At 41.0% G+C, this 27693-nt stretch overlaps 2 protein-coding genes across 2 annotated transcripts; both read right to left on the reverse strand.

The window, feature by feature from the left end:
- Nucleotides 1-7640: 7640 nt before the first annotated feature.
- Nucleotides 7641-15501, reverse strand: tm2d2 (TM2 domain containing 2). The gene is made up of 4 exons (XM_079555850.1): nt 15141-15501; nt 14094-14181; nt 13123-13238; nt 7641-7873 (listed from the first exon to the last, which is right to left on the reverse strand). Exons 1-4 carry the CDS (start codon nt 15425-15427, stop codon nt 7660-7662), a joined length of 705 nt encoding a protein of 234 aa, XP_079411976.1. The 5' UTR covers nt 15428-15501; the 3' UTR covers nt 7641-7659.
- Nucleotides 15502-16697: 1196 nt separating this feature from the next.
- LOC306975102 (uncharacterized protein) lies at nt 16698-23907 on the reverse strand (the record flags this gene model as incomplete). The annotated part of the gene is made up of 7 exons (XM_079572522.1): nt 16698-17021; nt 18068-18357; nt 19640-19737; nt 19881-19957; nt 20327-20473; nt 22564-22831; nt 23729-23907. 7 exons carry the CDS (start codon nt 23905-23907, stop codon nt 16698-16700), a joined length of 1383 nt encoding a protein of 460 aa, XP_079428648.1.
- Between the last annotated feature and the right edge of the window lie 3786 nt (nt 23908-27693).

Below are 27693 nucleotides of genomic sequence, written 5' to 3' on the forward strand. Positions count from 1 at the left end.
AGGATTGGACGTTCTTCCGCCGTCTTGGCCCCGTCTAACTAGAAAATGAGACCCTATGTCAAAAATGTATTTCTTTATTTATTTAGTTTTAAGTGGGACAATGTACATTAATGAACATTAAGACAATGTAAATGTACCCGAATTAGCCAAAAGGCTAGTTTTCATCGGTAGTCCCCCTGCCAGATCTCATAAGGCAACCTAACAACTAACGACAGTGTAAGCGGACATAACAGATAAGACAACCGCATAAATTATATACACACACTCAAATAGTAGTTTAGTGTTCACAGATTTGCGACTCAACTAGCCATTTTTTGGCACTCAATTTAAAAGACTGATAAGATGGAGCCTCTCTTTCTGATGGAGGTACTGTGTTCCAGTGATAGGAGGCAGTGAAGGAAAAAACAGTCTGACTGAATGCAGATTTCCTGAAAGGGATTGTGCAGTCCCCTTTGGTGGTGCCTCGCATGCTTCGATTAGACTGTGATGAATGTGGAAATAGGAGGTGGAGCTAAATTGTGCAAAAATTTGTAAACTGAACAGATATGGTGAAACTTTAGTGAATTGTCCCAGTTTAAGAGCCTGTGTTTCTGTAAAATGTGACAATGGTGAAAATGTAAGGGTTTTTTATCGAGGACTTTCAGTGCTTGTTTGTATAATGATTCCAGCGGTTTTGTAGTGGATATGTGTGTGTCGGACCAGCATGTTAGACAATATAGTGAATGAGTGAATGGAAGAACATCTTTGCTGCTCGCATTGATAAGTTGTTCCTAATTAATCTGAAATTTGAAAGGGAGTATTGAATTTCAGTCCTAACTGTTTTAACGTGATGTTTGAAACTGAAATGGGAATCAATGTGTAAACCTAAATATTTATACTTGGTTACTAATTCTAACCACTGTCCTGAAATAAAAATATCAGATTGAGGGTTTAAATGATTTTTAGAGAAGAACATAGCTACGGTTTTTGAGATATTCAGCTGCAGACAGCAGCGATTGAGCCAAGATGTAATCTTTGACATAGCTTCTATTAATTTAATTGCAACGTCATCTGGAGTTTTGCCATGTGTGAAGATGACAGTGTCATCAGCATACATGAGTGTCTCACACTGGTCACAGACGGAGGGCAGGTCATTAATATACAGGCTGAATAAATTTGGTCCAAGTATAGAACCTTGTGGAACCCCAGTAGGGATACTGATTTTTGGTTATTGACCCTTACAAGGTGAGAGCGGCTGGATAAGTAAGACATGATCAATTGACTAAAATCATTTGAAAAATAAAAATAAAAATCCTGAAATATCCCTTTGATGCAGCTTGGTGAGGCAACTCCTGTTATCGTATTGGGCAATACAAAACAAGTGATTGATTACTATCAACCCAGTCACACAGAAAACTGTAACCTTTTAACAATATGGCACTTATGAAACTGTATCCTCACTTTGACCTTTGAAACTGTATCTATTCTATCTATTTCTTGTCGCATTGGTTTTTATTAGAGTCACGTGACCTTTCCAAATCTTCTGGGGAAAACACCGTGACAAGTAGAAGTTGATGAGAATTAAAACTGTATTTTCAGCATGTATTGGCTTTATAGGACAAACGTTTTAGAGAGAATAGAATACGTAATACTTGTTTTGGGGAGAATGTGCTGGCGCGAAGGGCACTTAAAGGCCACATGGCAGATGGGCAGATGAGCACCACGTCTCAGTTTGCCCACCTCTGTCATATAAAGGTCCTGCTTTGGCGCACTTGGACAGACACGAACCACACTGGAGCAATCTACCAAACTCCTCCGACTCCTTCAACATTCCTCCAAATGTCTAACACATGAACCTCGAGTACAAAATGTTTATCTGCTGCTGGCTATATCCCTGCTATGTGAGAGGCTTATCGTCGTACCTTCTTATCAGACAAAAACAAAACTTTCCCAGACTGTCTTTTTAATTAAAATTTGTCAGAAGATCATTTGATAGGGATCTGATTGATGCGTTTTGAGCTGGATCGTATTTCAGCGAATCTTCCTTTTCTTCCGTTCTCATTGAAAACAAACAGGTGTCGCCTTTTATGATCTGAAGTGATAACATCTGTGAGTACGGAGTGGCAGAAAAATCCCAGATCATTTCTGAAAAGTACACTCGGTTTGTTGTTCAGAGTTTGTTATTGCGCTCAGAAATTAGGTCAAACAAAAATGAATTCTCAACTAACACTGCCTAAATACGAGAGGTTTGTCAGTCATGTGTGTGTGTTGTTTGTGTGTGGGATTGATACAGTTTGCTCAGGAGATTGAGTTAAACTACAAGGTAAGTCCAGTTTTAATAATTACCCATGGAAACAGGGATATGGTTTGGTTGCAGAAGATATGACATCACCAAATAGCAACTTTTGCATCAGTAGAATTGTGGCTTCCGTCTGATTGTGCAGTTCTTCTACTTATTGCTTAAAAAGGAGGGAATCTGAGGCACTCCGATTAATTAAAAGTCCTTTATTTAATGGTACATATGCCGGCGCGTTATGACCATCTTCTTCAGGGCATCTAATTGCTCAGTTTGATGGGATAATGCCAGTGGTGACTATAATCATGGTTTTATATCACTTGAATTGGCCGCCATTTCATAACGTCAGTGACATACGAAGTGGCAAGTCAAATAGAATGCTTTCTAATTTCATACAACCATTTGTTTTATTGGCAGGGACTGTGCAGGAAAACGTTGCCACTGACTATGATACTGGTTAGTAAAGAAGAAGAAGAAGAAAGAGGAAAAGACATACCTGGTCAAGTCACATCTCGGGCGGCATGGTGGCACAGCGGTTGGTGCTCGTCCTTCACAGCAAGAAGGTCCCGGGTTTGATCCCCGGCCGGACAGGGCCTTTCTGCAGGGGTGCCGGCAGAAATTCTGGGCCCCTTACAAAATAAACATACCACGTTTGTTCGTTAAAACGGACAAAGTACACACATCAGGGGCCCTAGCTAGCATATATAACTTATGTAAAAAAAAAAAAAAAGAGGCTCTGCTCCATGACCATGTCTGTGAAGGCGCTATACAAAAAAAAGGCCTTTCATTTCCTTACCTCAGGTCCATGCATATCTTATTCCTCCAGAATTGCAAACATTCCATCAAATAGATCAGTGGTTCCCAACCTTTCTCCCTTGAAGCCAAAACATAAAAATAAGGAATTGCGAATGCGTATTTATTTCAAACATATAAACTAAAATTGGAGTGTTTAATGCGCTTGTAGTCTTTTCTCAGTCTCAAGTTTTTATTTTACCATAGAATTTGCTCAAATAATGTCACCCCTGGTGGTCAGGCAAAACTCTGGGCCCCTTCTGCAATCCCAGATGATCCACTCCCCAGGTTAGGAACCACTGAAATAGAGGAATGAGGGTAAATTTCAATATTCAAATAACACATATAAAGGATGTGCTCAGTTACAGCCAATACTTCAGTTGTGAGTTATAGACCTCAGTGTCAAACTAATGCACTAAAAATAGTTACCGTATTTTCCGGACTATGAGTCACACTTTTTTTCATAGTTTGGCAGGGGTGCATCTTATACTGCGGAGTGACTAATATGTGATTTTTTCCCCCCTTTTTTTAAATTCAAATATATAATTTCACGAGCAGCAGAAAGAAAGTTTGGCGTGAGCGAGAAGCGGAGGTTACTCTTAAAGAAGAAAACAAAGCAAAGCTAATCATGGCCTAAAAGCTAAATTGCCACAGCTAGAGGAACGAGTTTGCAAATGAGAGCTTGAAAAAGCATGCTGCCGGGAGAGGCTTGTCAATGGTGCAGTTGCGCCTCCGTGCTCAGGAATTTGCCAAGGCAATTGTTCAGAAGTGACACCGAGGATGAAGATTTCAATGGATTTAGTGATTTAGAGTGAGATGGAGAGTTTGATATGTTCTTTATGGTATAGTTATCTTAACTGCTTGTGTGACGTTAACATACCAGACACCTATTTAGTTTGTTGTTTATGCTTCATGTAGCTAACCATCAACGTGTTACGCTAGCATACCGTACGCCTATTCAGCCTATTGTTTTTTTCTTCATTAAGCATATTTTGGCTGATGCGTCTTTTACTCCGGAGGGACTTATAGTCTGTGAAATACGGTAGTAAGTTCATTTCTAAGGCGCTTTTCACAGATAAATTCACAAAGTGCTGTCCAAGAGAATTGGCAAAAACAAACAATATAAAAATGTACACATGCATAAAAAATGTGACACTAGTGAAAACCCACTAGTGGGGGCTGGGGCAGATTTTTTAAAAGAGTCAACAGAGTCAGCCAGACGCAGACACAGGGGCAGAGCGTTCCACAGTCTGGGAGCCACCGACAAAAAGAGACAGGTCCACTCTAGCCTGGTTTTACCGTACCCTCGTGCTCATTGCACTTTGTACAAGGGTCTGGAACTTCAGAATTGAGCTCCGTTATCAGGTGGGAGGGGTGAACTCCTGTGAAACGATTGGATCTGACTTGCGCTATAGCGTTGAAGCAGCTCTTCATAACTCTTGGAGACATTCCTTGCACATTCCAAGGCTTCAGTTTTAATTTCTGGATATTTGGGAGCCGAGCCAGAACGGATTGAAGAGCTTCCGTTACTTTCGTATCCGCCGCCATTACCAAACTAAAACCAGCAAATGCGCCGCAAATGCTTGACATCACCTACAACACCCGCCTCCACCGCTCGCTGAATGGTTGGTTGAAATTCAACCGATGTAACGTGGCCACTGGCACCCAGACATACATGTAGGGAAATGATAATTGACCGGGATTTACGGATGGCTAAGGCCAGGCTAGGTCCCCTCAGGCCTTGTAACGAGTCTTGGGGACGACAAGCAGGTTCTGGCCAGAGGACCGAAGAGTGCGGCCAGAGGAGAACAGGCTCCAAAAGGTCCTGGGTGATCTGACCGTTTAAGGCTCTGAAAGTCAGCACTAAAATCCTAGAATCAATCCTGAATTTTACAGGGAGCCAATGGAGAGCTGATAAGATGGGAGTGATATGGGACCTTTACTTAAAACATGACTTAAATAGTTGAGTAATGGCCTTATTTTTCAACAAATTTTGATTTATTGCCAGTTGGAGTTGGAGATTTCAAACTCTTTAATAACATTAAAAGTCTTAATTTGGGCACAGTGAATGCCTAAATGCTTTTTAATTCCCAAGAAAAGGAAGAGGGAAAGTTCTAACTCTGGCTTACACTTGGCTTTGTTTGTGCCCAGTGATCAATCATAAACCTTTCCCCCCCAAAAAAGTCAAGATGTAGCAAATCTCAAATACAATTGTGTCAGCTCTCTTCTGGCGAACAACGCTCCGAAACAAAATATTCTCACACATTGGTCTGCTCGGCGTTACAGAAATGTCCTGTTTAAAAATCACTCGTCATCCCCTCTGCCTCTTCCAGTTTGGGTCTAATTTAATCGACTTTTCTATTCTTATCCTCAAACCGGGGACATTTCAAGTGATTAAACGGCGAGCGCCTGGCCCCGCTCTGTCCCCGTGGAGGGCCCCGGAGCTCCCCTGGCTGCTCTTTCACAGAGAAGCTCTAAACTGCACAGATTAATGGCTGAGCGAGAGGCTGAGGCCGTGTCCCCGCAGTCCTCCCAGAGACGTCCCGCGCCATCTGACTGACAAGCAGATAGTCTCTGGGTAAATTATGACAAATGCAGTGCAATTGCCAACTTCCAACTTTGTCAAACAGCTATAAATGCACTTAAATTGGGTGAAGTATGCGGCGTAGTGTGCAGGCGGGGAAAAAACACTCGCATTTTCTATTAAGAAGTGGCTTGCAGAATACTAAGATGCCGCACAACTTGAGCAAGAACGCACGTGTTTTCACTAAGATGTACAAGTTTGAGCTGATCTTCTTAATTCATTATTATTATGGCTAATGATGATGGTGATAATGATCATTACTGTTTTGACCGTGCTGTTTGTTGTCACGATCAATAGATATGTTGTCATGGTGGCTGGGGTTATTACTATTGTTATAATGTAAACTGTCTTATGATGTGTTGCTGCCTTTCGGCCAGGTCACTCTTGTAAAAGTAATGTAAAAAATGTCAATGAGTTTTTTTACCTGGTTAAATAAAGGTTAAAAAAAATAAAAAATAATAATTATGGTTTAGTTTTCTTTTCCTCTTCTTTTGTTATAGTCTGATCTGTCCCCCTTTCTCTCTTGCTGTCTGTCTTTCTTTCTGTTTCTTTCTTTTGTCTCTAGCGCTCCTCTCTCTCACGATGAAACTATGAAACATTGTAAATAAAATGTATAGAATCTACAATAATAACAAATAATAAAGAAATGTTGTTTTTTTTAAGAAAAATTGGTTGAAGAGTGTTTCCCATAGATTTTGCTTGATTTTTGATTTTGATTTTAGGATGTTTTCTATAGTGAGTATCCCAGACTGATAATGGGTCTATTTTGTGTCCTTTACTGTGCTAATAATTGCTTACTCAAATTAAATGCAGAATTGATTATCAAATATTTCACACATGAAATTGTAGCAGCACAAAAGGTCCCAACTCCCAAATTTACAGCAGGACCTATCACTGGATGTGACCTACGCACACATATTCATAAGCGCACATTAGGCTCGTTCGAGATGAGCCAGACGGAAGCGGTTTTGACAGCCGACTGCAGACGCACGGTGCATGCCGGTTAGATTTCGGGGCACGTGGGGCACGGAAAGATCGTGAGACCCCAACGAGACCAGCCGCTGCGTCTCTCCATAGGCAACTGCAGCGGCTCCAGCTCATGTTTGATGCTTCATGACTTAAAAGGAAAGATTTTATCTCACAAACTTGAACAAACAAACAAATAAAAAGTTGCGGTGCTTTGGATTGGAGAGTGAACTGAACAGATCATCAAAACCGTATGTCATTTAAAGTTTTTTTTATTGGAATACAAACTGCAGAGACAATAGAGATTTGTATACAGTATGTTACAGGTCTTCCTTACAAATGAAAGATGAGTCTAAAGAGACCAACCGGTATAAATAAAGGATTAACACAGTACATGTATTCCGTTTGATTTGTCCAAGTTCATCTTTATAAACCCAAGTCTCTCTCCTTCGCGCTCAGCATTGACGTCAGAACCGTGATCCATGAGTCTCCTCCATTTTGTGAAAGGGGTTTGTAAAGGGGTGAAGAGCGGGGAGAGACATTCTGCAAACCGTCAAGAGTAGGGAATCAAACCCAGGACGCTAAGGTAAGAACGGTGTCCCATCAGGTGCTTCCTCAATCGATCAAAATAAAGAGGTGCACTTTGTTGTACGAAAAGCGCTTTGTAAATAAAGTTTTGATTGATTGATGTTAAGTATATTTATCAAAATGTTCTTGAGGGGCCAACGGTTCTCTGATGGTGAGACAAAATAATACTTGGTTGGAGTGCCTTTACCTTTGATCACAGCACGCATTTTCTGTGGCACTGTTTCCAAAGATCCATTTTGTAATATATTTTGCACAATTGTATGACAAATAACCTCGGAACAGACGAGTCGAATAAATAATAAAAAAATGCACATTACAACGACATTCTCCATATTTTACATCTGAAAGCACGAGCAACATGTGTCCACTCTTTATACACAAAATGAAAAAGTCCCTTCAACAGTTGGCAATATTTACAGTGCAATCCCATCAGTGAACTCCAAACCTCGCGCTGTCAGTAGTAGGTGCACCAGTTGCTGTAGTCGCTGGGCATGAGGCCTCCGGTGATGAGAAGGATCAGGTCCACGAACCACCAGATGCCCAGGCCGCCCAGAGTGAGCAGCTTCCCCACAGCGGTGCCCGTGTGGCCCAGGCAGAAGCGGTCCACGCCGAAGCAGCCCAGGAAGAAGGAGTACAGCAGCGTGGTGATGAAGTAGTGACCCGTGTACCTGCCAAAAAGAAAGCAGGCAAACGTGAGCAAATGTGCCACTTTAAAGCACGAGTACATTCATTCACGGATTCTTTGTATAGAAGGGGCTGAATCACTGATCGCTATGAAGCAGAAAAACAAAAAATATATGTCTTTAGAGACCATGTTTTGATGCCTGTTGGTTCAGGGGCAGCATTAAGGGAAAAATGTGCCACACTGAATGCTAGTTTGGGCTCCATACTCCATTTTGGGGACAGTTTAGGGGCCTTAGGAGGGTTCTGGAATGCTGATGTGAAAATTAAAATTAAACTAAAGCTTAACCAGTTTAAGGACTGAGGCTTCACAACTATATTTCAACCTGAAGAGACTCACAAAGACAGACTGCGTTAGAGAGGTTTTATTGAACATGAAACGTGATTGGGGCTCGGACTCCAGCGGAAGATTGCATTAACGATATGGGACATATGGCATCGATGGATGATGGCCAGAATGATCCCCTGGAGCCTGGACACTGGTGGTGGTAGGGCGAGACCCGGGGCGGCCGGTCGACCCGATGAGCAGCCTGAGGAGAGGCCAGGCGGAGGAGGGGCGGTGGAGGGTCGCAGTGCGGCTGGGAAATGACCGGCTTAAGAAGGGGACCCTGGCCGATGAACGGCTGAAGCGGGACTAAGCAGCTGCGATGATTGGCTGACGTGAAGGTGCGGCTTGAGCTGGGGCCGTGATTGGATGTTCAGTGAAGGTTGCCGTTGATGAGGCAATGAATGAAAGCTGCAGGTACGACTCCCAGTTTGAACTTGCTCTGAAGCTTCATTTATAAATACATTAATTTCAAGGACCATGCAAATAACTGCACACACATCCCCTCCCTAACCACGCCCCAATCCTTCGGCGTCTGCGCTCATGACCTTTTCTCAACTCCCCCGTCCCTGCCCCTAACCAAGACAATATTCCAACACATGACCTTGTGTACTGTGTATCTCCCATGTCTTGATTTTATGATGCATGTGCTTTGCCTTAACTTGAACCTACTTAATATCGCATATCTTCTCTTGTAAGGTGCATTGACTTGCCGTGTGTACAAGAGGTGTAAGACCCTCTAAAGGGCCTTTAACATCGTATAACCATCGGCTGAAGGATGAACGTCCACACCATATATTAGCCCTGCCCTGTCTGTCAGTCACCAGAATAAAGCTTTACAAAAGGCAGCATTACCCCTAAACTGGCTTCAGTCCTGCCTTTGTCCAGGTGTCTCTTTGATATTGTCCATCCGGCCCCCGTCTCTCACCTCTCCGCTTTTTCATTTCAGATTAACCCCGTGAACTGACGACTTTAGAGATGCCAGGCGACAACACATGGAGGGTTTGGCTCGGCGTAGAGCGGCTTTCACGCGTGCAAACACTGCCCCCTGGTGGATATGGGCTGAAGGTGTAGAACAATTTAGAGATGTCAAATTCAAACTTTTGTGAAATACTGACATAAACAATAGGAAAAAAACATGTCCCTTTGGATCCTGAGCGTAAATGACAGTTTTTCCATAATGTTCTTGAATTATATTGATCCACTCTTCGATGGTCGGAGAGTCCGGTTTTAGCCCCTTCCTGGTTATGACCATCTTACTCACTGCCAGTAGTGTCCAAAGTAACCGCTTGTGCTTATTTCTCCAGTTGGTAACATCTGCATTGCCCAAATACACGTTTTCAAAATTGCAAGGTATTTTGCTACCAAATATATGACTAATATGCTCACATATTTGTGACCAATAATGACTTAAAGGGGCTAGATGCAAGTTCGCCATTTTATGCTCTATACTGCCACGTCAGGTCTTATGCGTAACTGCAGCTATTAAGCTTGTGCATGACGGAACTTCGGAATTAACACCTTTTTCAGTGACAGTGCAGGATTTTAGAGGCAGTTGTGGTGAACAGGTCTGGGCTCATTCTACACATTAGGACATTGCTGGAACATGTAGGGGGAGGAAAATACTTAATTTTAACATTTTTAAACTCTGTATAGTCCCTTTAACAACAGGCAATCCCAGAAAATATGGAAATGATTGGCTCCTGAGGATCAAATAGCTCTATTTAAAATATTTTAACTGTATTCATTTTCTTCATTCAAAAGAAACATTAAATAAAATATAGGCTTTACAACAAAACTACTAATTCAATGCAGCTTGAATGTAAAGGAGCAGAGAGAAGAGCGTCTTATGACATCTGCTCGTTTGTTAAAGAGGGGGTATTATGCTTTTTTCAATCACATAGCACCAGTCCATAGCACACTACAATGATGACGAAACCTTCTGTTGGTCTGTAAATGCAGTAAATTAGAATAACTGCCTTGTATAAAATTGCTCTTTCAAAATGGCTGTAGCGAATGTCTTGAAATAGGCCTCTGTCTCTTTAAGAACCTCTGACCCTTTCCGACACGCCCCCTCCACACGCTGTCTGTGGCATCAGTGGGGAGGGGGTTCTGCTGAGGAGCAGTGGTTGGTTACTCGGCTGGTGACGAAAGCTCGGAGGCGTCTCCAGGAGGTTGGGGCGTTCCTAGGAGGACTCAGGCAAAGCTATCCCTAACATGGCTGCCGTCAGAGTTTTTACAGATTACTCAAAAATACGTGAATGTGCCAAGGCAACACTTCAGGCATGTTTTTAATGAGGGAATGACATAATAACATGAGTTACAAAGTCGATTTTGCATAATACCCCCCCTTTAACTTTACAATCTCTTTACAAAGTAGCATCAACGTAATGATATCATTATAGTCTTTGTTGAGTTGAGTTCTGTTATTCTGCGATGGAAACAAAGTTGAGGAGAATTTAGTTCCAAGTTATCGTTGGTGCGGTTGTCCAGTTCAATTCCGATTACTCGTTTGACCCCCTGTAAAAATGAATTGCCCAACCCTGCACTAGACAGACCCAAGACCACCCACAATGCACTACTCTTAAAAGGGCCAGGACTCTTTACATCACTCCAGCACAACCTATACAACAAAGGACATTGTAATTAAACACTCCCCTCTAGCGGCAATCTTCCCCAGGCCAAAGTCTTGGCAAACCATCTAGATAAGGGTTAGTCCCCTATAAGCACTAAAGACAGAAAAGCATATCTTCTAGACTGAATGACAAATGTACGGTCCATGGAGGAGTCCTGATGGAAAGGTAGGTGCATAGTTTAAGTGGGAATGTCCTGCATAATGAGCTGCTAAAGGTAGAGCAAGAAAGAATGTTCGGATAAGTATTGAGGTAATTACATGAAGGGGATGGCAGTGCAGATGAAACTGCTGCCCACAAGGACACTTCATTCAATTTTAAGAAACTAGAGTCAAATAGTTCAAATCTGCAAATCCATGGCGGGCAAATAGTTTTCCTCGTCAACAGATGGGGGGCCAAGCTTTCCCACGGCGGCCCAAACTCAAGCATGATTGTAAATTGTAAACAGGGGGATAAACAAAAAGAAGGCCAGGCAAGATGCAGATTTTGTGAGGATAAAGCTGAGAGCAATACAATATTCTCAAAATCATAATTATTTACAAACGTTACTAGGATATTTAAATAATTTGCGGGGTTTAGAAGAAAAATAAACTTGTATATAACTGAGCATATTAAATCTCGTACTTATTGAACGGTTTCTGGATTGTTCAAAAATATTTATTCGCCGAGCGGCTGCTACATCACACCGAAAGATAAATAAATAAAAATATAGACTTGACAATATGCTACAATGAGCACATGCATAATTTAAACCACAGCTTGTACACAGCAGCCTGTCTGTCAGTCTGTCCAGTGCCTGACGGGAACTCTTCCAAAAACTAATTGCCGGAGCGGACTCGCGGCGCCCTCGTGCTCCCCACAAAAAAAAGACACGTATTGATTTGAGTGACTAGTAGGTGCCCTTTTCTCATGGCGTCCGCATCATTTCGGACTTTGGGTTTTCTAATGAGCGGACCTCCCGCCTCGCTCCACCCCGGACTGGACGAGCGCGGCCGCAGAATTGATTTGGGGCCGTGAATGACCTTTTGGACCCTCCGCTGGTTCACTTCAGGTTATACTCAGAGCACACAGGCTGCACTAACTTCAAACTGCGGGATATTATTAGACTCCCCTCCAGCGGAACAGTGCAGAAACTCCCCGATGCATAGAGAAACTTTCCACACTTTACCAGCAGGCAGATAAATACATTACTGAGGCCAGTGCGCAACACAACAAGGAGGAAGATGGAGGCTTAAAGTTGATGCACATTTATAATCATTCAATATCAAGATCAAACTTTGCTTTTTAACAATCTACGAGACATTCCTGGTTTGGAGTGGGGAAAAAGAGAAGCACCTGGTTAAGATAATTGTTCATTTGTGTGTGGACATCCTGCTGCCCCCGCTCCTCCGGTGAACAGTAAACACCGCAGACAGAGGTGGAGGAAGACAGCGGTAGAGCTACACACATGACACAATATTCAGCATGTCCATTAAAATCTATAAATTAGGGGCACAGTTGTATAAACCGCAAGGTGGGGAAAAAGTAGGGCCTTACAGTCTGTCAGTCTTTTTACTGATTTATTTTTTACTCCTTTCTATGTTGCCTCAGTTTCCTCCATAGACAAACCCAAGTCACACTTACTGTGTCATATATACACATGCACACTATGTAAGTAGCACTTTCTTGTCTACATTTGTATTTTTGTTATATAGAATTTATTTTCATAGCACGCCCACGAACTTGTTTATTGTCTTGTACTTGTCACAAGTGCTTAAAATTGCAGCGCTGCCCTCTACTTTCCTGACTGAATTCTTATCTCATATTAGCCTCTACTGACTGTGAAATATGGCTATTGTATCGTCCCGCAAAATACCACTATATATACATAAATTACAAAAATCTATTGTCTATAATAATTTTTATTACTGAAATTTGTGCTCCGCATTTCACCCATCCTTCAATGCCGCTGGGATAACCTGCAAGGAACTCGGGACCCATCTCCATATGTCAAGCCAGGCTGATGGTCAGAATCATCTGGCTGAAGAATTGACCCATCAGGCACGTTTTTGGTTGATGGGGGACACAGGAACACCCGGAGGAAACCCATCCAGAAACGGAGAGAAACATGCTCCACACAGAAAGGCCCGCACGGTCCGGAAACACAGGACCTTCTTGTTTGTAATTTGGCGAGAGCGCTAACCTCTCAGCCATTGTGACTTAGGTGTGATTAAAATGTGTTCCTGTTGGTATTGACAGAGGATGGGGCACAATGCGGGGGCTGAAGTGCAAGACTTACTTGATGCAGGGGACCTTTCCTCGAAGAAACTCTCTCTGTCCAGCACATTCAATGTCATCCAGAGCAGTGCAGATCACAGGAGTGTGGTTCACCTCCTTGTGTGTCTGGCCTCCCCACTGGAATACAACACAATACAAGTGCATGAACATACAGTAACAAAATCTAATTCAAGGACGCCTTTCTATAGCTGTGCAGACATAACATAAAACACAAGTTCCAGTTGAGTGGCTAATTCTATAGAGATCGGGAACGTGTTGTCAAAACAGCCACGTTTAATGGGAATGGTTATCGTTCATGTTTAAGAATGTGGAGTTGTCTGTTCGATATAACAGTAGTTACACAACAGTAAAATGTGTTATTCTGAAGCTCTCGTTAAATTATTAAACACTGTTTTGACTCAAATTAATAAATGAATGGCAACTACTCACTACAGTGCAGATTTTGGTTAAAACATTTGATCCTTAACTATGAGATGGTATCATTATGATATCATACAAAAGCACAAGCTTTTTACTTTTGAAAACCCCACGCCCTCAGTCAGTGGGGATTGTGTGCTCCCAAAGTTTAGAAAAACTTTTGGACAGTCTAGCTTCTCCAGAAGGGCTACACTGTGGAACACTCTCCCCACTGCACTGAAACTGCAGACTAATATCAACATCTTTACCAGACGCTCAAACAGTGGCTCAAGTCGGGCCAGAGTTGGTCCCATGTGTAAACTGTTCCTTATTTGTTTAATAATGTGTTTTATCTTTGTAACCTAAAAGCCCCCAGGGACAGGTGTTGAAAATTGCACATGTTCTACAACACTTTAAACAAAGCATCTGGTTCATCCAATGTAATTGCAATGTCCATATTAAATGAATGAATGAATGAATGAATGAATGAATGAATGAACTCAATATTTGAAATTATATCACTACATGCTGTTATTTAGTGAACATGTAAAGATTATGGATGGAGTAGAGACTCACCCCGACACAGCCGTGTCCCAGCTCCTGCCGGGCAGTGTTGTTCCCTGCGTGGTCCACTGGGTCCTGGCAGAGGATGAACTCCTCAGGTCTGAATTAGAAGAAGGTGTGACATATAAATATGTTAATACAGTTGTATTCTATGAGAGGGCATATCAAAGTGCCTTGTGAATACATGATTAATCAAATTGAAATACTACATGTTTTTAAGCATTAGCCTACATTACTACATACTAATGCTTATTTGTACATATTCAAAATGTCCTGAATGAGATTGAGATTGTTATCAGGGCTCCACAGGGCTCCACAAATGGGAAAAATAACAATAAATAACAATGTGGGACAAAACAACAGAGTATTGCTTCTGTAAAAAGATCTGCGCTGTAAAGATCTGTGATTAAAATAAACAGCTCTTCAGGCCTGGAAAAATCTGCTGTTTTCCCACCTATCGTGGCAATAAACAATAACAGCGCTCCTCCCAATACAATGTAAGCGAAAGCCAGAAAACTAAAATGCAAGCTGTATCCAAACTCATTTCTAACTTTCTATCTTATCCCAATTCTTCATTGGGACAAGTTTATCGGCACATCTCACTGGGTCACTTTTCAGAGTCACCGTCACAGAAATGTTAGTAAACCAGCCTCCACAAATATGAATGAGTTTACAATATAGAAAAGGAGGACAAATGCAAAACCTTCAGTGACTTTCTTAAAAGGCCTGTCACAGATTATACATTTCTCTTACATCATGCATCAGTTTGTGAACAATATCTATGTCTCATGACGTAAGTTTAGCTTGGTTTATTTATTTATTTCAACAGGGACAATGTGCAAAAACCATAAAGATGCTTTGCACCAGCTTTAGCTTGAGCTAGTTTCACCCTGCACGTAAACCAATAGCATATGACCCCTCCTTAAAAAAAGGAAAGAAGAAGTGACAGCATTCTGAGTGTCCACAGTGCTGTCAAAACACTAGCTGATGCTAATGCTAACGCTAACACTAGTAGTCTCCCCTCCTTCCTTTGACACTTCCGCAGGGCTTGTTACTCACAGATGGCTGCAGAGAACCACGGGGGACGGGGGCCTGTACTCGTAGGTCTCCGCCTGGGTCGCGTTCTCCGTCGGTGTCTCGTATCGGATCACCTCGGAGGGCTGCTCGCTGCTAAACGGGAGCATCGTCGCAGTCTGTCCCGCAGCGGCGGTGGATGTGGAGGTTTGTGATGTGGTCGAGTTTTGAGAGTGAATTCCCTCCAGACATTGTAACAAAATGACAGTCAAAAGCAAAAGGAACTGCCCGCCCAGGAGTATGTAGTTCAGCGAAATCATATTCGCCCTCATTTCAGCGCAGACGTGCTGAAAAAGAGCTGCTCATGGCTAACAGCTGCCGATGATTGTTTTGGTAGTGGCCGTCTCACGTTTATGACGCAAGCAACATGCGACTGTCACGGTTTGAATTAGATTTTGCTGCCACCTAGTGGATCTGTTGTAGACTTTCAGCTTTTGTAGATAGATTTATGTTAGCCTGATAAACCACACCCACCTTCTTTCTGCACGAAATTCCCTGCATGGAATGGACAGGGAAGAGTACTAAAACTATGACTAAAATGTCCAGATATTTTAGTCGACTAATGTAAGACTAAATAATAATTATAAGGAGAGACTAAAATCATCCAAACTACTATTGACCGTCTGAAAGAGCCTCATATCATGTAAATTATCTGCCAAAGGATCAGCTCTGAGCTTTGTTCATGTGGAGCAGCTCCATGAAGCAGAGGAACAAGATTAAAAATGATTGTAATAAATATTGTAAACGCAAAGTCGACTACATTTGTCTTAAATTTAGTCGACTAAATTTACTTGCAATTTTAGTCGACTAAAACTAGACTAAAATTGAAGATATTTTTTTGACTAAATTGCGACTAAAATTGATTTACATTTTTGTCAAAAGACTAAGACTAAAACTAAATTAAAATATGTTGTCAAAATGAACCCTGTATAACGAACATTTGATGTCTGATCTTTGTAATTATATGCCTTGAGGTAGATCATGAAACAGGTTTCTGCACAAGTTTTGTAAATATATTTCATATGATCATGTTATCTGTAAAGCATGCCGATTTAATGTTTAGCATTCAAAAGTATTAACAAATAGGCCCATAACCATTAAGCCAAACAATGTATAGGACCCGCTGTGCCTTCGACACGCCACTGCAGCAAGATATTTGAATTGGTATAGCGTTCATCAAAGCCATTTTTGTTGTCTTATGTGATATAATTGATTATAATAAATGTAACTGTGAATAAACAGGCTAAATAAAACAACTAGAGACAGTCAGGAACGCATTTTCTTATGATATTTTGAAAACCATTTTAATATTTACATAATTCAGTGAAAACACAACATCAAGCATTTTATGAATTGTTCTAAATTTATTGCTGTTTTCTGTTGATACAGCAGTGCATTTGGCCGTAAGTCTTTTCCCCATAGTAAGTTGGTTGGATCATTGACCACATTCAAAATGTTTTTGACATTGCCGCATGCAGTTACAGTGTGTTTCATCCACATTGGTGAATAAATAAGATCGCAAATGTTTTCTGTAGCACACAGTTAATCATGAGCACAGTCTGTCTCTGATTCACTTCCCACGGTCTCCCTGTCTTGTGTTTTACAGGCGTGTGGCGTGAGCCGATCTGAAGCCGAGCATTTGAAGGCACCATCGGGCGCATCCCCGACGGGAGCAGGGGGAACAAAAGGCCCTGAAGGAGACGCGGACCGTAGTAAGGTGCAGTAATCCCAGCCGTGAACGCTCGGATCGGCCTTTAAATCCAGGGCGGACCTGAGCGGAGGGAGGAGGTAGTGGCCGGGCACTGCACTCAGGCCGGGGTAGGGGTAGAACACGAAGCTGCCGAAGTGGGACAGGCTCAGCAAGTCCTACAATAGAACACAGAAAATATATGTATCACAGCCAATAAAAAAATACCTTATCTATTACAGCAGTGTTCGTATATTGGCCTGTTTTCAGCCTGGTTTAGACCAAGCTTAGACTTGTCAAAGTGCAGTTAAAGATCTAATCTAGTGGCACTTTGAATCTTGGAAACTCTTAAATCAAACATGAGTCTTAACTATTTTTCTTTGGTGTAGTCCTTGTTTCTTGGTATTCATGAAAATTGGTTCCATGGTGTAAAAAGACTTTTCACAGAAACTGTTTTTAAGTCTTATAATTTGAATGCAAAATGAAGACAGTTTAGGATGTAATAACTTTGTTATAGCTGCTTGTTATGTGTGCAAATGTTTTTGTTGTTTTGGGGGGAAATGGTAAGACTATCTATCAACTATCATCGTTGGTATTAGAGAAAGTGTATAATGTGTCATCTTTGGACACAGAGTCACAGTTGTAAAAGGGGTTAGGCAGAATAAGTCTTGGCTTCAGCCTAAACCCCTTTCGGTCAGGCATCATTTAGATTAAATTCTTAATGTATGTGTTTTCTTATTGTATAATGTCTAAGATCTTTGGAAAACATGTGACATGTGATTTAAATGTTCATAATGACCGAAGAACATAAATTAACTAACTAACTAACTATCAATTAAGTGAAGTGTCTTCTTTCTGTTTTTCCTTTTTCTTCCTCTTTTCTACTTTTTCTTCTTTTTTTTCTTTGTGTTCTTTACTTTTACTTGTACTTTTTCACTTTTTTCTTTTCCTTTTCTTCTTCTTCTTCGGCCCGAGCACCATCAGGGCTGGTTATTAATATTATTATTATTCATTACTATTTTATTAAAAGTAGTAATGAATAAAAAAAAAGGTTGTGCCCAAAAAAAAGGAAGCTCTTAGACGAGCACAAAAATCTGTAGTGTTAGACATATGGAGCCTTAAGTCTTGTAGAAAATCATTGATACATGTTACTGCCTTTCCAATGTGTTTCTTTATTTAGTTGTTAGTCACACAGCCCTGTATTGAAATCCTCTTTGTAACCTACCTGTACAAACATGTGCTGCTGCAGGCTCATGGTGTAGCCTCCCAAAGTGCTCAGCGCACAGTTTGTATCCACCGAAGGGCATCTGAAGCACGCGCCGCCCCCGGACTGAAGCCCACAGCCCTGGTCTGGTGTGTGTCTGTGAGCGCCTGACACCGGGTACAGGCAGCGGGGGGGTACAAGCGTCTCAAAACGATCCTGTCCTCGCCGCGCTGTACAATCCTCCGACTCGGCTTTGTTTTCAGCGGCGATGCTTTCTTCCATGTTTTGGTCACTGTCACTTTCGTGGCCATCTGCAATTAAATGGATCCCATTATGAATAATAGATTAATGTGACCGATGTAAATAAAATATACAACACTTGAGTCTAAAAGCAATTTCATCGACCAGATGAAGGGATTTGTTAGAAATGTTGTCAACAAGGACACAGGCGGCAAAGTCCTCAAGTTTTCAGGAAACAAACAAACTAATGGTGGAGAATAGTGTAAGGGAAGGGAAGTAGTGGAAAGTAAGGAAGAATAAAGTAGAAGTAGCCTACAAGAAGTACACGTTATAGGTACATATATATGATACTTCATAGATATTCAGCAACTTTTGCTTCACTCATTATAGAGCCTGTATCTGTGCTACACCGCTACATTTTCAAAAACTGATCTGAAAGTAAATCTATACTGTACAGTAATTTCTGGATTATAAGAAGCTACTTTTTTCCACACACTCTGAACACTGTGGCCAATACAACGATGTGGCTCATTTACTGATATTTATGCGCTGTATTTATTACCTGTCATTACCTGCCTGAGGAACCACAAGCAGCGCTTGATCCGCCGATCGCAGTGAACGTGCGGGGGAGTATGACACGAGCAGGTCAGACAGATAAAGTGAGCAAGGCCATTGAGGCATTTAAACACAAGTAAAAGAATTCTGAAAATCAATTCTGTATTTATTGGTAGACAGTTTAGTGTCGCTAAACTCTGTTTGCGGTCGAAATGTAGCTGGAGAAGGCATATTTATTTTTACTGCACATTTCATACACAAGATAACTTTATGTGCAAAAGGTGGTTCTTGTGAACTTTTGGTGATATGTTTTCTGTTTGGCCTGGTTTGTGTGGGGCTCGCTGTGGCCATTGATTAGTTGTTAGTGCCGCTGTTATGACAGAGAAATGAAAAAGGAGTGTATGTATTTCAGTCTGTCATCGGCCGCTGTGTCACTTTTGGGACGTTCAAATCACTCACGCTCCTCCTGTGCGTCCTGAATCGGGTGCATGTTTGATTCTCAGCGACTGGGGTTTAGTCTCGCCCACATTACGTGATTCGAACGTGAGTCCAGTCGTGAAACCCCCTACACTACGAGACACGATTCTCTGCGACTGCGTTCGACTAGACTCGGTAACTCCACAATTGTTCATGAAAATAATGACGATAATAACACTAAATTTAAAAGCTAAGACAATACATTTGGCCTAGTACAAATGAATGATCAAATGGCATTATGCGTAAAGACGTACGTAAAGACAATTCCGCTTATTGCCACAAAAAAAGACGAATGATTCTGTGACCCGTGAGCTCCGCTACCTGATGACTTGGAGTTGTCGGAGTGGGGCAGAGTCCTCGTCTCTTGGCTGTCGCTCGTCCTCAGCTCTTTGCACTTCTCCGCGGAATGTGGCAGTTTCCTGTTAAACACAAGAAGGGAAAACTATCCACTCACAATCGCTTCCCAGATTTAATGGAGAGAGAAAAAAACTCACAACCCAAACAAACTTTCAATACTATGGCAACAAATGAGACGTCACATTTTTTACGGAGCATGTCTTACCTCTTCTCTCGTCTCCCGTTGCCCGTGTCTCGGAATCCCTTTGCAAACGGATTGTTGTCTATTTTCAGCTGCGTTATCTGGACAATGCACAAGCTTTGCATCAAAAACCTGACCATAGAAATGATTTAAAAATGTTTTTATCATACACTGAAAAAAGCTTTTTGTTGAACCAACTTAAAAAAAATATTTAACTGGTAGCACCAAATAAAATTAAGTTCATTTAACTTATCTTCTCATGTTTAACAAACTGATATTTTAAAGTCAAATTTAACTTGGTGAACACTCTATTTTAATTCAAGTATCAGTCTGTTAAACATTACAATATAAGTTAAACAAACTTAATTTCATTTTGTGTTACCAGTTGAAGTATTTCTTTTAATTTGATTCATAAAAACACTTTTATCAGAGAATTCGTCTGCTCGTGTAGTTTATTTGAAGCCGGGCACCTTGTCGTTCTGGTAGGCGGTGACTGCGATGAACTGAGTCTCGCTGAACACGTAGGTCCGGAAGGTGCTGTAGGGGAGCTTCAGGACGTCGTTGGCCTTCACGATGTGGAAGCGCGGCTGGTACTTGTGCATGGAGTTCAGTATGGTCTGCAAAAAGGAAGACGGTGACCTGGTGAGTTACTTTGTAATTTATGACGACCGACAATAGTCTACAATGTATTCATGTGCAATAAACTGATGGACTTTTATTGAAAAAGGTTACCAGAATAACACATCTTTACTCACTTCTAAACAGAAGCCAAAACATTTACTCAAGTAAGAGTAATGTAGCTTTGAAATAATGTTTCTCAAGTGCAAAAGTAGTGACCCAAATAAACACTCAAGCAAAAGTAAAAAATGTTGATAACACTAACACTGTAATAACTACACCTTATTTGGCCTAAACAAGTAAAGAATTGACGCTAAACCTAAAAAATAGTGCTGAAAACTAGACAAAAAAACGTGACAAAAATGCAATAAAAACATGACACCGCGGTAACAACGCTGTCTTCGCTTTTAAATGAGGCTGTGAACTCTCCAGTCGAGAAGCTTTTAGATTTAGGTAAAGCTGAACATGCAGAAAATGTGCACGGTTAAGGCGGGGATAATCATGAACAATTCACGAGTTAAGTGTGACTAACAATAACTACTTTACTGCAGTTAATGCCTAACTCATAATAAATAGTTCTTCACATACTTCACAATGTTAGCCGCACTTCACTAATGAATTAATTTGGATGAATTTAAGACTAAATAAGGTGTAGTTATATGAAGTGTGTTACTGTGAGTAACTGTGTGAGAGTAAAAGTCTGATTTATTTTATTAGACTTTTTTTTGTAAAAATCATAATATTTCCAAAGAAAATACCACAAAAATGTATTAAATATATATATTTCTGAAGAAAAAGGGGTACGAAACACAAACTGCATATAGTTTTGTAACTTTAGACTAACTTTACTCACAGTGGCACAGCTATTAACTAGTAACTTTTATTAGTCAAGTAAGAGTAAAAACACTTTATAAATATTACCCAAGTACAAGTAAAAAGTACTGAATTATATGACAACTGTAATAAGTACAGTTTCTTCAAAAAGTTGCTCAAGTACTTGTAACTGACTACCACGTCTGCTTCTAAACACCAATCAAGCATTTGCATTTTTTTTGTTAACATAGTTTTCATCAACATCATTTGAAAGCTGTTTTTGTTTTCATCATCATCACTGGAAGCAATTCCATCCGAAAGATCCTGTTGTATAAACTAACAGTAGATCAACTTTACTGCGAACTTGTTAGGCAAAAAACACAGATTTCTTGTTTCATATCCTTTATATTTCAAATTCAACTTACTATCATATAGCCTTCTTGTTCTCCCTGCTTGATCTCAATCTGCATACATCTAACTTTATATCCACACGTTGTCAACTTCTTTTTTTATTTCCGTAAATAAGGCTGGGTATACCATTCAATTAAATAACTTTAACTTTCTAATACTTGGTCTACGACACCTGAACGATACTTCTTTTTAACAACCTGTATTGAAATATATGTCATCTAGAACCAGAAAACAGAACAGTAATGATAATGCTAATTGCTACATTTTCTTTTAAATTTCTATCATTTGTTTGAGCTGAAACAACCAAGTCACTTCCTTTAAAGGTACATAATGCAACTTTTAATGCAAGTTGATATTTGTGCGTGTTTGACCTTGTAGTGACCCTAGTGGCTGTGTGAGTGGTCAGCATGGCATCTTTACTTTCTATCACTGTGGTCTCTACAACGCACCAGGATCAATTGTTTTGTAGGTTTTCTTGTGAGCGGGTCCGTCAGCAGTGAAAACCTTCCAAACAATTGATGCTGAAGTGTCCGAGAGACCACTGTGATGGAAAGTAAAGGCGCCATGCTGACCACTTATATACCTGCTTGGTCACTTCAAGTTCAAACACGCACAAATATCAACTTTTTTTCACATAAAAAGTTGCATAATGCACCTTTAATGCTGTCCCTGGACCCAACAGCATCAAAACTTGGTCTCTAAAGATATATATATATTTTTTGTACCTGCTTTCGATACTTTTTATTGTTTTGATACCAATAGTACCTTTTTTTTCAGCATCATATTGGTATCGCTTAACAGTACCCAGCTTTAGTCGTAAACACAGACAGTACATTTGTTACAATCCAACATCTAAGTTACTCACAAATCCGTGTTTGTCGGAGATGTTGTTGGTGAGTTTGACTTTGTGAAAGTTGACGGTCTTGCTCATCCACTGCTGCCCCGTGGAGGGACTGTCCGGGTGGATGTACATGCGCTTGGGCATCTCCGGATCGGCCTGTCCCGCAACAGCCCAGCGCCCCTGGTGGAACTTGTACCTGCTCTCGTCGGCCGACACTATGTCCAGCAGAACCATGTACTTGGACTTGGGCTCCAGACCCGAGCATCGGAGCCGGAGCGGAGGGAACATACGCCTGGGGGGGAAAAAAAACAGAAATAGGCTTTATCATCCTGGCTTTGGACACAGTGAACTGTTTTACTGACTGAAAAACATAACATGAAGTGGGCTGTGCAAGTTCGCTTATTGGACGGACAATTTTTCTCTTGTCAAAAGAGTCGGGTCGAGCCTACAAAGTTTCACCTTTTTCTAAATAATATGTGAATTTAAGGTCGACTGGAGAATATTTTAACATAACTGATAATATTCTAATCTTTATTTACAGCATATTTCAACAACTAAGGCAGTTTCCGAAGTGCTGCACAAGTAAGAAACAATGTGAAACAACAAGAAAAACGTAAAAATAAAAGACCTGCCATAAAAACAGTACAAAGGCTGAGATTAGAAAAAAATTAAAATTAAAAAGGACACAGAGGGCCACGCAACTCAAGCCTCTGTTTTAAGGAACACTGTTTGTGCATCATAGGCCCATCGTTTGGAAGTCAGGTCGAGCACCAAAATATTATGTGTGCTATATGTGCTATTTGTAGTTGCTAAATCCATGCATTAAAAATAATTAAAAAAATTAAAAGCCCTCTACTATTCTTTAAAATAATTAATTACATTTTCTATGGGCATTTTCATTGTTTAACCTATGTATTCTGTCTTGTGGAATAATGCAGCCTACTTATTTTGTACAGTATTTCACAAAACAGTGACAGTGACGTACGCTACGTGATAAACTACGCAAATAATAAGTAATAGTGTATTTACATAACGTTAATAATGTGCGTTGTTGTTGTTGTTTTTACCTGCCAGATTTCGTTATAACCATTTCTGTCCCACATTTGTGAAACTGCCTCCACAAATCCCCGGCCTCGAGATGAACTTTGGGCTCCTCTTCCTCCGGCGGCTGATCGTCTCTCTCGCCTACGCTCCCGAGGCGCCGGCGGCACTCACTGACGCTGCGCTCCGTCGGTGACCCGTGACATTCGGCGTTTGTGCCCGCGCTTCGGTCCGATCCAGCGGTCGCGGGAAACAGCGAGAGTCCGGTCGGAAGCGTCCCTCGTGGTGGTGATGGTGGTGGTGGTGGTGGTGGTGGTTGATGCGCATCTCTGCTCTGGTAAGACTCAGATAAGCGCATGATGTCCCCAAACTTTTAACGCACGATTTTACGCTCGATGGAAAGTGTTGCAAAGTGTTGTAACGCGCTTGGACGCACATGGCAAACGCGTCTGCATCGCTCCAAAGGTCCGCCCGCTCTCCTCTCATGAAGGCTGGTGTGGTCAGTTGCTCTTTGACACTTGGCTCCTCGCGTTGACAGCCAGCTGTGGGCGGGGCTCGTCTGGCCTCTCTGAAGTTAATGCGCGGTGAAGTGCTGTCGTGTTGATTGTCTTGTCCAAGCTATTAGCGCACTCAATACTCTCCTCTTATCTAAAATAAGAATGGATGAGTAAATGGGGAGTAAAGTGAGGTTAAGCCTGGGGCTAAACACCGAAGCAAACCGGTTCTAATACCGCTTGTTATGAGGACGTTATGTATCAGTGCATGACAGTACATGAGATGCATTGGAAACACGTGCCCAATGGGTAGAGTAGCCAACATGTTTAGTCAAGAGTAACATTACTTTGAAATGTTTTTTTCTCAGGTACAAGTACAAAGTAGTGACCCAAATAATTACTCAAGTAAAGGTAAATTAATGTAGGCCTACTAGGAGAAAATGTTACATGAGTACTGTGAGTAACTGAGTAGCTGTGTGTAATACCTAACAATACCTAATGTAATACCTAATATGATGAATGTTTCTGCTGTCTAAAAAGAAATAGGCACGCACATCCAAAGGCAGTGAAACCTGCGTGCTGGATCTAAATTAAGAATACAGTGATTTAAAGCAAGGGTCCGCACGGCAGTAAGAGCTCCCAATTTTTTATTTGTTTCTTACACCATTGAGTGTAAGGGTCACGAAACACAAACTACCATACATACGTAGGCTACATATATATATACACATGAAGCTTTTATAACTTTAAAGAAGAACTTGTTTACCTTAATAAATCCTTTTCGTGGTCCCTGTGTGGGTAATACAAATATTAATGCTGTGATTGGGGGGGTCTTTCATCTCCCCCTGGTGTCTCTGTCCAGAAAAAACACCCTTGCAACTTCACTGCCTCCAGGTCCGAGCCGCAATACACCATAGTGGAATCACAAAGAAGAAGCTAACGGGCTAACGGGCAAAACGTAAACAGTATTTACAGCCAAGTTTGAGTGAAAAAAATGATCCCCATTGTGTAATTGGATGTACAATATCCCGCTCTCTCTTCGTCTTTTCTGTCAGTGTAGTATTTACTCTCACGGACAATTAATGAGTAAAAAAACGTAACATGCTATGACACCTGCAGTGGCGCTTATGGCCTATAGGGACATGAGTTACTTAGTTCTTTTTTGTAAAAATGAGGCTGGTAGTGCATTTTACAGTATGTACTTCTTAGAGTAGTTTTATCATATGGTACTTTTTACTTCTACTTGAAAAAAAACTTTCTTTGTGCGCCATTCATCTATTTATAAAAGCTTTGGTATTATTATTATTATTATTATTATTATTATTATTATTATTATTATTGTTGTTGTTATTATTGCTATTATTGTTATTATTATTGTTATTATTATTATTATTATTATTATTATTATTATTATTGATTATTATTATTGATTATTATTATTATTATTATTATTATTATTGTTGTTATTATTATTATTGTTATTATTATTATTATTATTATTATTATTATTATTATCATTATTATTATTGATTATGAACTATGGTTGTTAAAATGTATTGCTCCCTTGAAGTTGTGAAATATATATATTGGGATGTTAAATTTCATTGTTCATATCAAACATAAGGCTATTTAAAACTCAGATGGGAAGGGGAAAAAAACGTAGCTTAAGAATATTTTAACCCAGTTCAAAGTCATTTAAACCTTTTAAAGAGATAAAAATTACCAATCACACACTGGTACTGCAAAATGAAAAACTACGACCTGAACCTGAACGATAATAATCCGTGTAGTGAACACTCAGCGTTAGACCAACGTGCACTTTCAGACCCCCTCCTGGTACCATGAGCCGCATCCCGGGACAGTCTGCAGGCTGAGCCGCCCTGCCAGCCATTGTCCCGTTCGGATTATAGGCTCTGGGTTTGGTTACAGTCCTGTTTTTATGACTGAAAATCCCATAGTGTCAGGGATGCGGCCCGGTGACTAACAGGGACAAGTTTAGGACAAGTGACACGGGTGACGGGAAAACAGTCGCCGTCTATTATTGCCTCTGTGTACTATTTCTGTAATGTTTTGATTTGAGAATTGGAGTACTCACTTCATGATTTGAAAGTCTGAGCAACATCTTACAGAATCCAGACTTATCTGTGGATATAGCAGCAAGATTTACAATTACCAAGCCTGATCAATCGAAGCAGGTGGATCTTCCAGATTCATGAAAAATTGCTAGATGACATCTCTACATTGTCATATGCCACCGCCCACGGGTACATTTTGTGGAACGTCAGTCACCCAAGACACAAAAAGCCCCGAGGGAGCGTCTTGGCTGGTCAAGTAGAGTCAAGAAGATCCAGCTGTTTCAATTTTAACTGGCTGTTGATCTGGGGCCGCTGCAGTTGCTCAGGTCTAGGTTTAGTAACACTATGTGCCCAAAGACTGTAATCAGACCATCCTGAAATGACCAGGTTATTCCATCAATGGATTTCTTCTTCCCAGATGGCACAGGGATATTCCAAGATGACAATGCCAGGATTCATCAGGCTCGTCTTGTGAAAGAGCAGTTCAGGGAGCATGAGACGTCATTTTCACATATAGATTGGCCGCCAGAGTCCAGATCTTAACTCCATTGAGAATATTTGGGATGTGCTGGAGAAGGTTTTGTGCAGTGGTCACTCTCTCTCCCATCACCAATACAAGATCTTGGTAAGAAAAAAAACAAATGCAACACTGGATCTTTGGACATGGCAGAAGCTTTTGAATGCGTGCTGTAATCAAAGCTAAATGACGGTTCAACGAAATATTAGAGCATGTGACCTCTTTGTTTGTGATCACTGTGTTTGTCAGGCAGTGTAGTATGAGTACCGAAATAAGTAAATGATCCAGATCCACAAACCCTTACCCCTTTTATATTACACTTAAAGGAACAGGCCACCGTTTTTCCATACTGAGATACGTTCTTACCTGAGCTTTGACGAGTTTATACGTACCTGTCTGGTCTGTGTGAGTGCCCGTGGAAGAGTTTGATCGCTTCTAACTTCAACCTGTTTGGAGCAGGAACATACTGGGAGAGGCCAAATGCTAACAACATTTTTGGTCGTTTTGCGTGACTGAGGGCACGCACAAAGACCAGACAGGTACGTATCAACTCGTCTGAGCTCAGGTAAGAACATTTCTCAGTATGGAAAAACGGTGGCCTCTTATGTACACAAAGATTAAACTTTCTTGTAAATACAGAGCCAGCTCAGTAAATGTGTGCGTCCAGATGGATCGACTCAGGTCTATGAAAACGAAAAACAAGATTCATCTGCCAGGCCTATGTGTGGTGCCTACCAAGACTGTAAGCGAATGTGCTAGACACTTTCTGAATAATAAGAAAAACCCATAATGAAACTTCTCAATGGATTTGCAATCTACGGAGGAGAGTTTTTTTCCCCTCCTAGTCACTTGTAGCTCGCCATGGGGCAAAGGGGTGGACGATTGTTCTGCAAAAAATATAATAAGGTCGGTAGATTATGGATAACACTATCACACTATGCCGGTGCTGTGATGTCATCGTCTTAAGAAAAGTAACAATGGAGCCACATAAACAGCGTTTTGGTATCTTTCTGCTCTGGGACCTGGT

The sequence above is a fragment of the Gobius niger genome (genome assembly GCF_951799975.1).
Source record: "Gobius niger genome assembly, chromosome: 1".
Lineage (NCBI taxonomy): Eukaryota > Metazoa > Chordata > Actinopteri > Gobiiformes > Gobiidae > Gobius > Gobius niger.

Coding starts and splice junctions, on each gene's coding strand:
- tm2d2 (XM_079555850.1), bottom strand. CDS start 15,427: ATGAGGGCGAATATGATTTCGCTGAACTACATACTCCTGGGCGGGCAG. Junction 13,239..14,093: donor TGGGACACGGCTGTGTCGGG/GTGAGTCTCTAC, acceptor GTTGTATTCCAG/TGGGGAGGCCAGACACACAA. Junction 7,874..13,122: donor GGAAAGGTCCCCTGCATCAA/GTAAGTCTTGCA, acceptor TCTTTTTGGCAG/GTACACGGGTCACTACTTCA.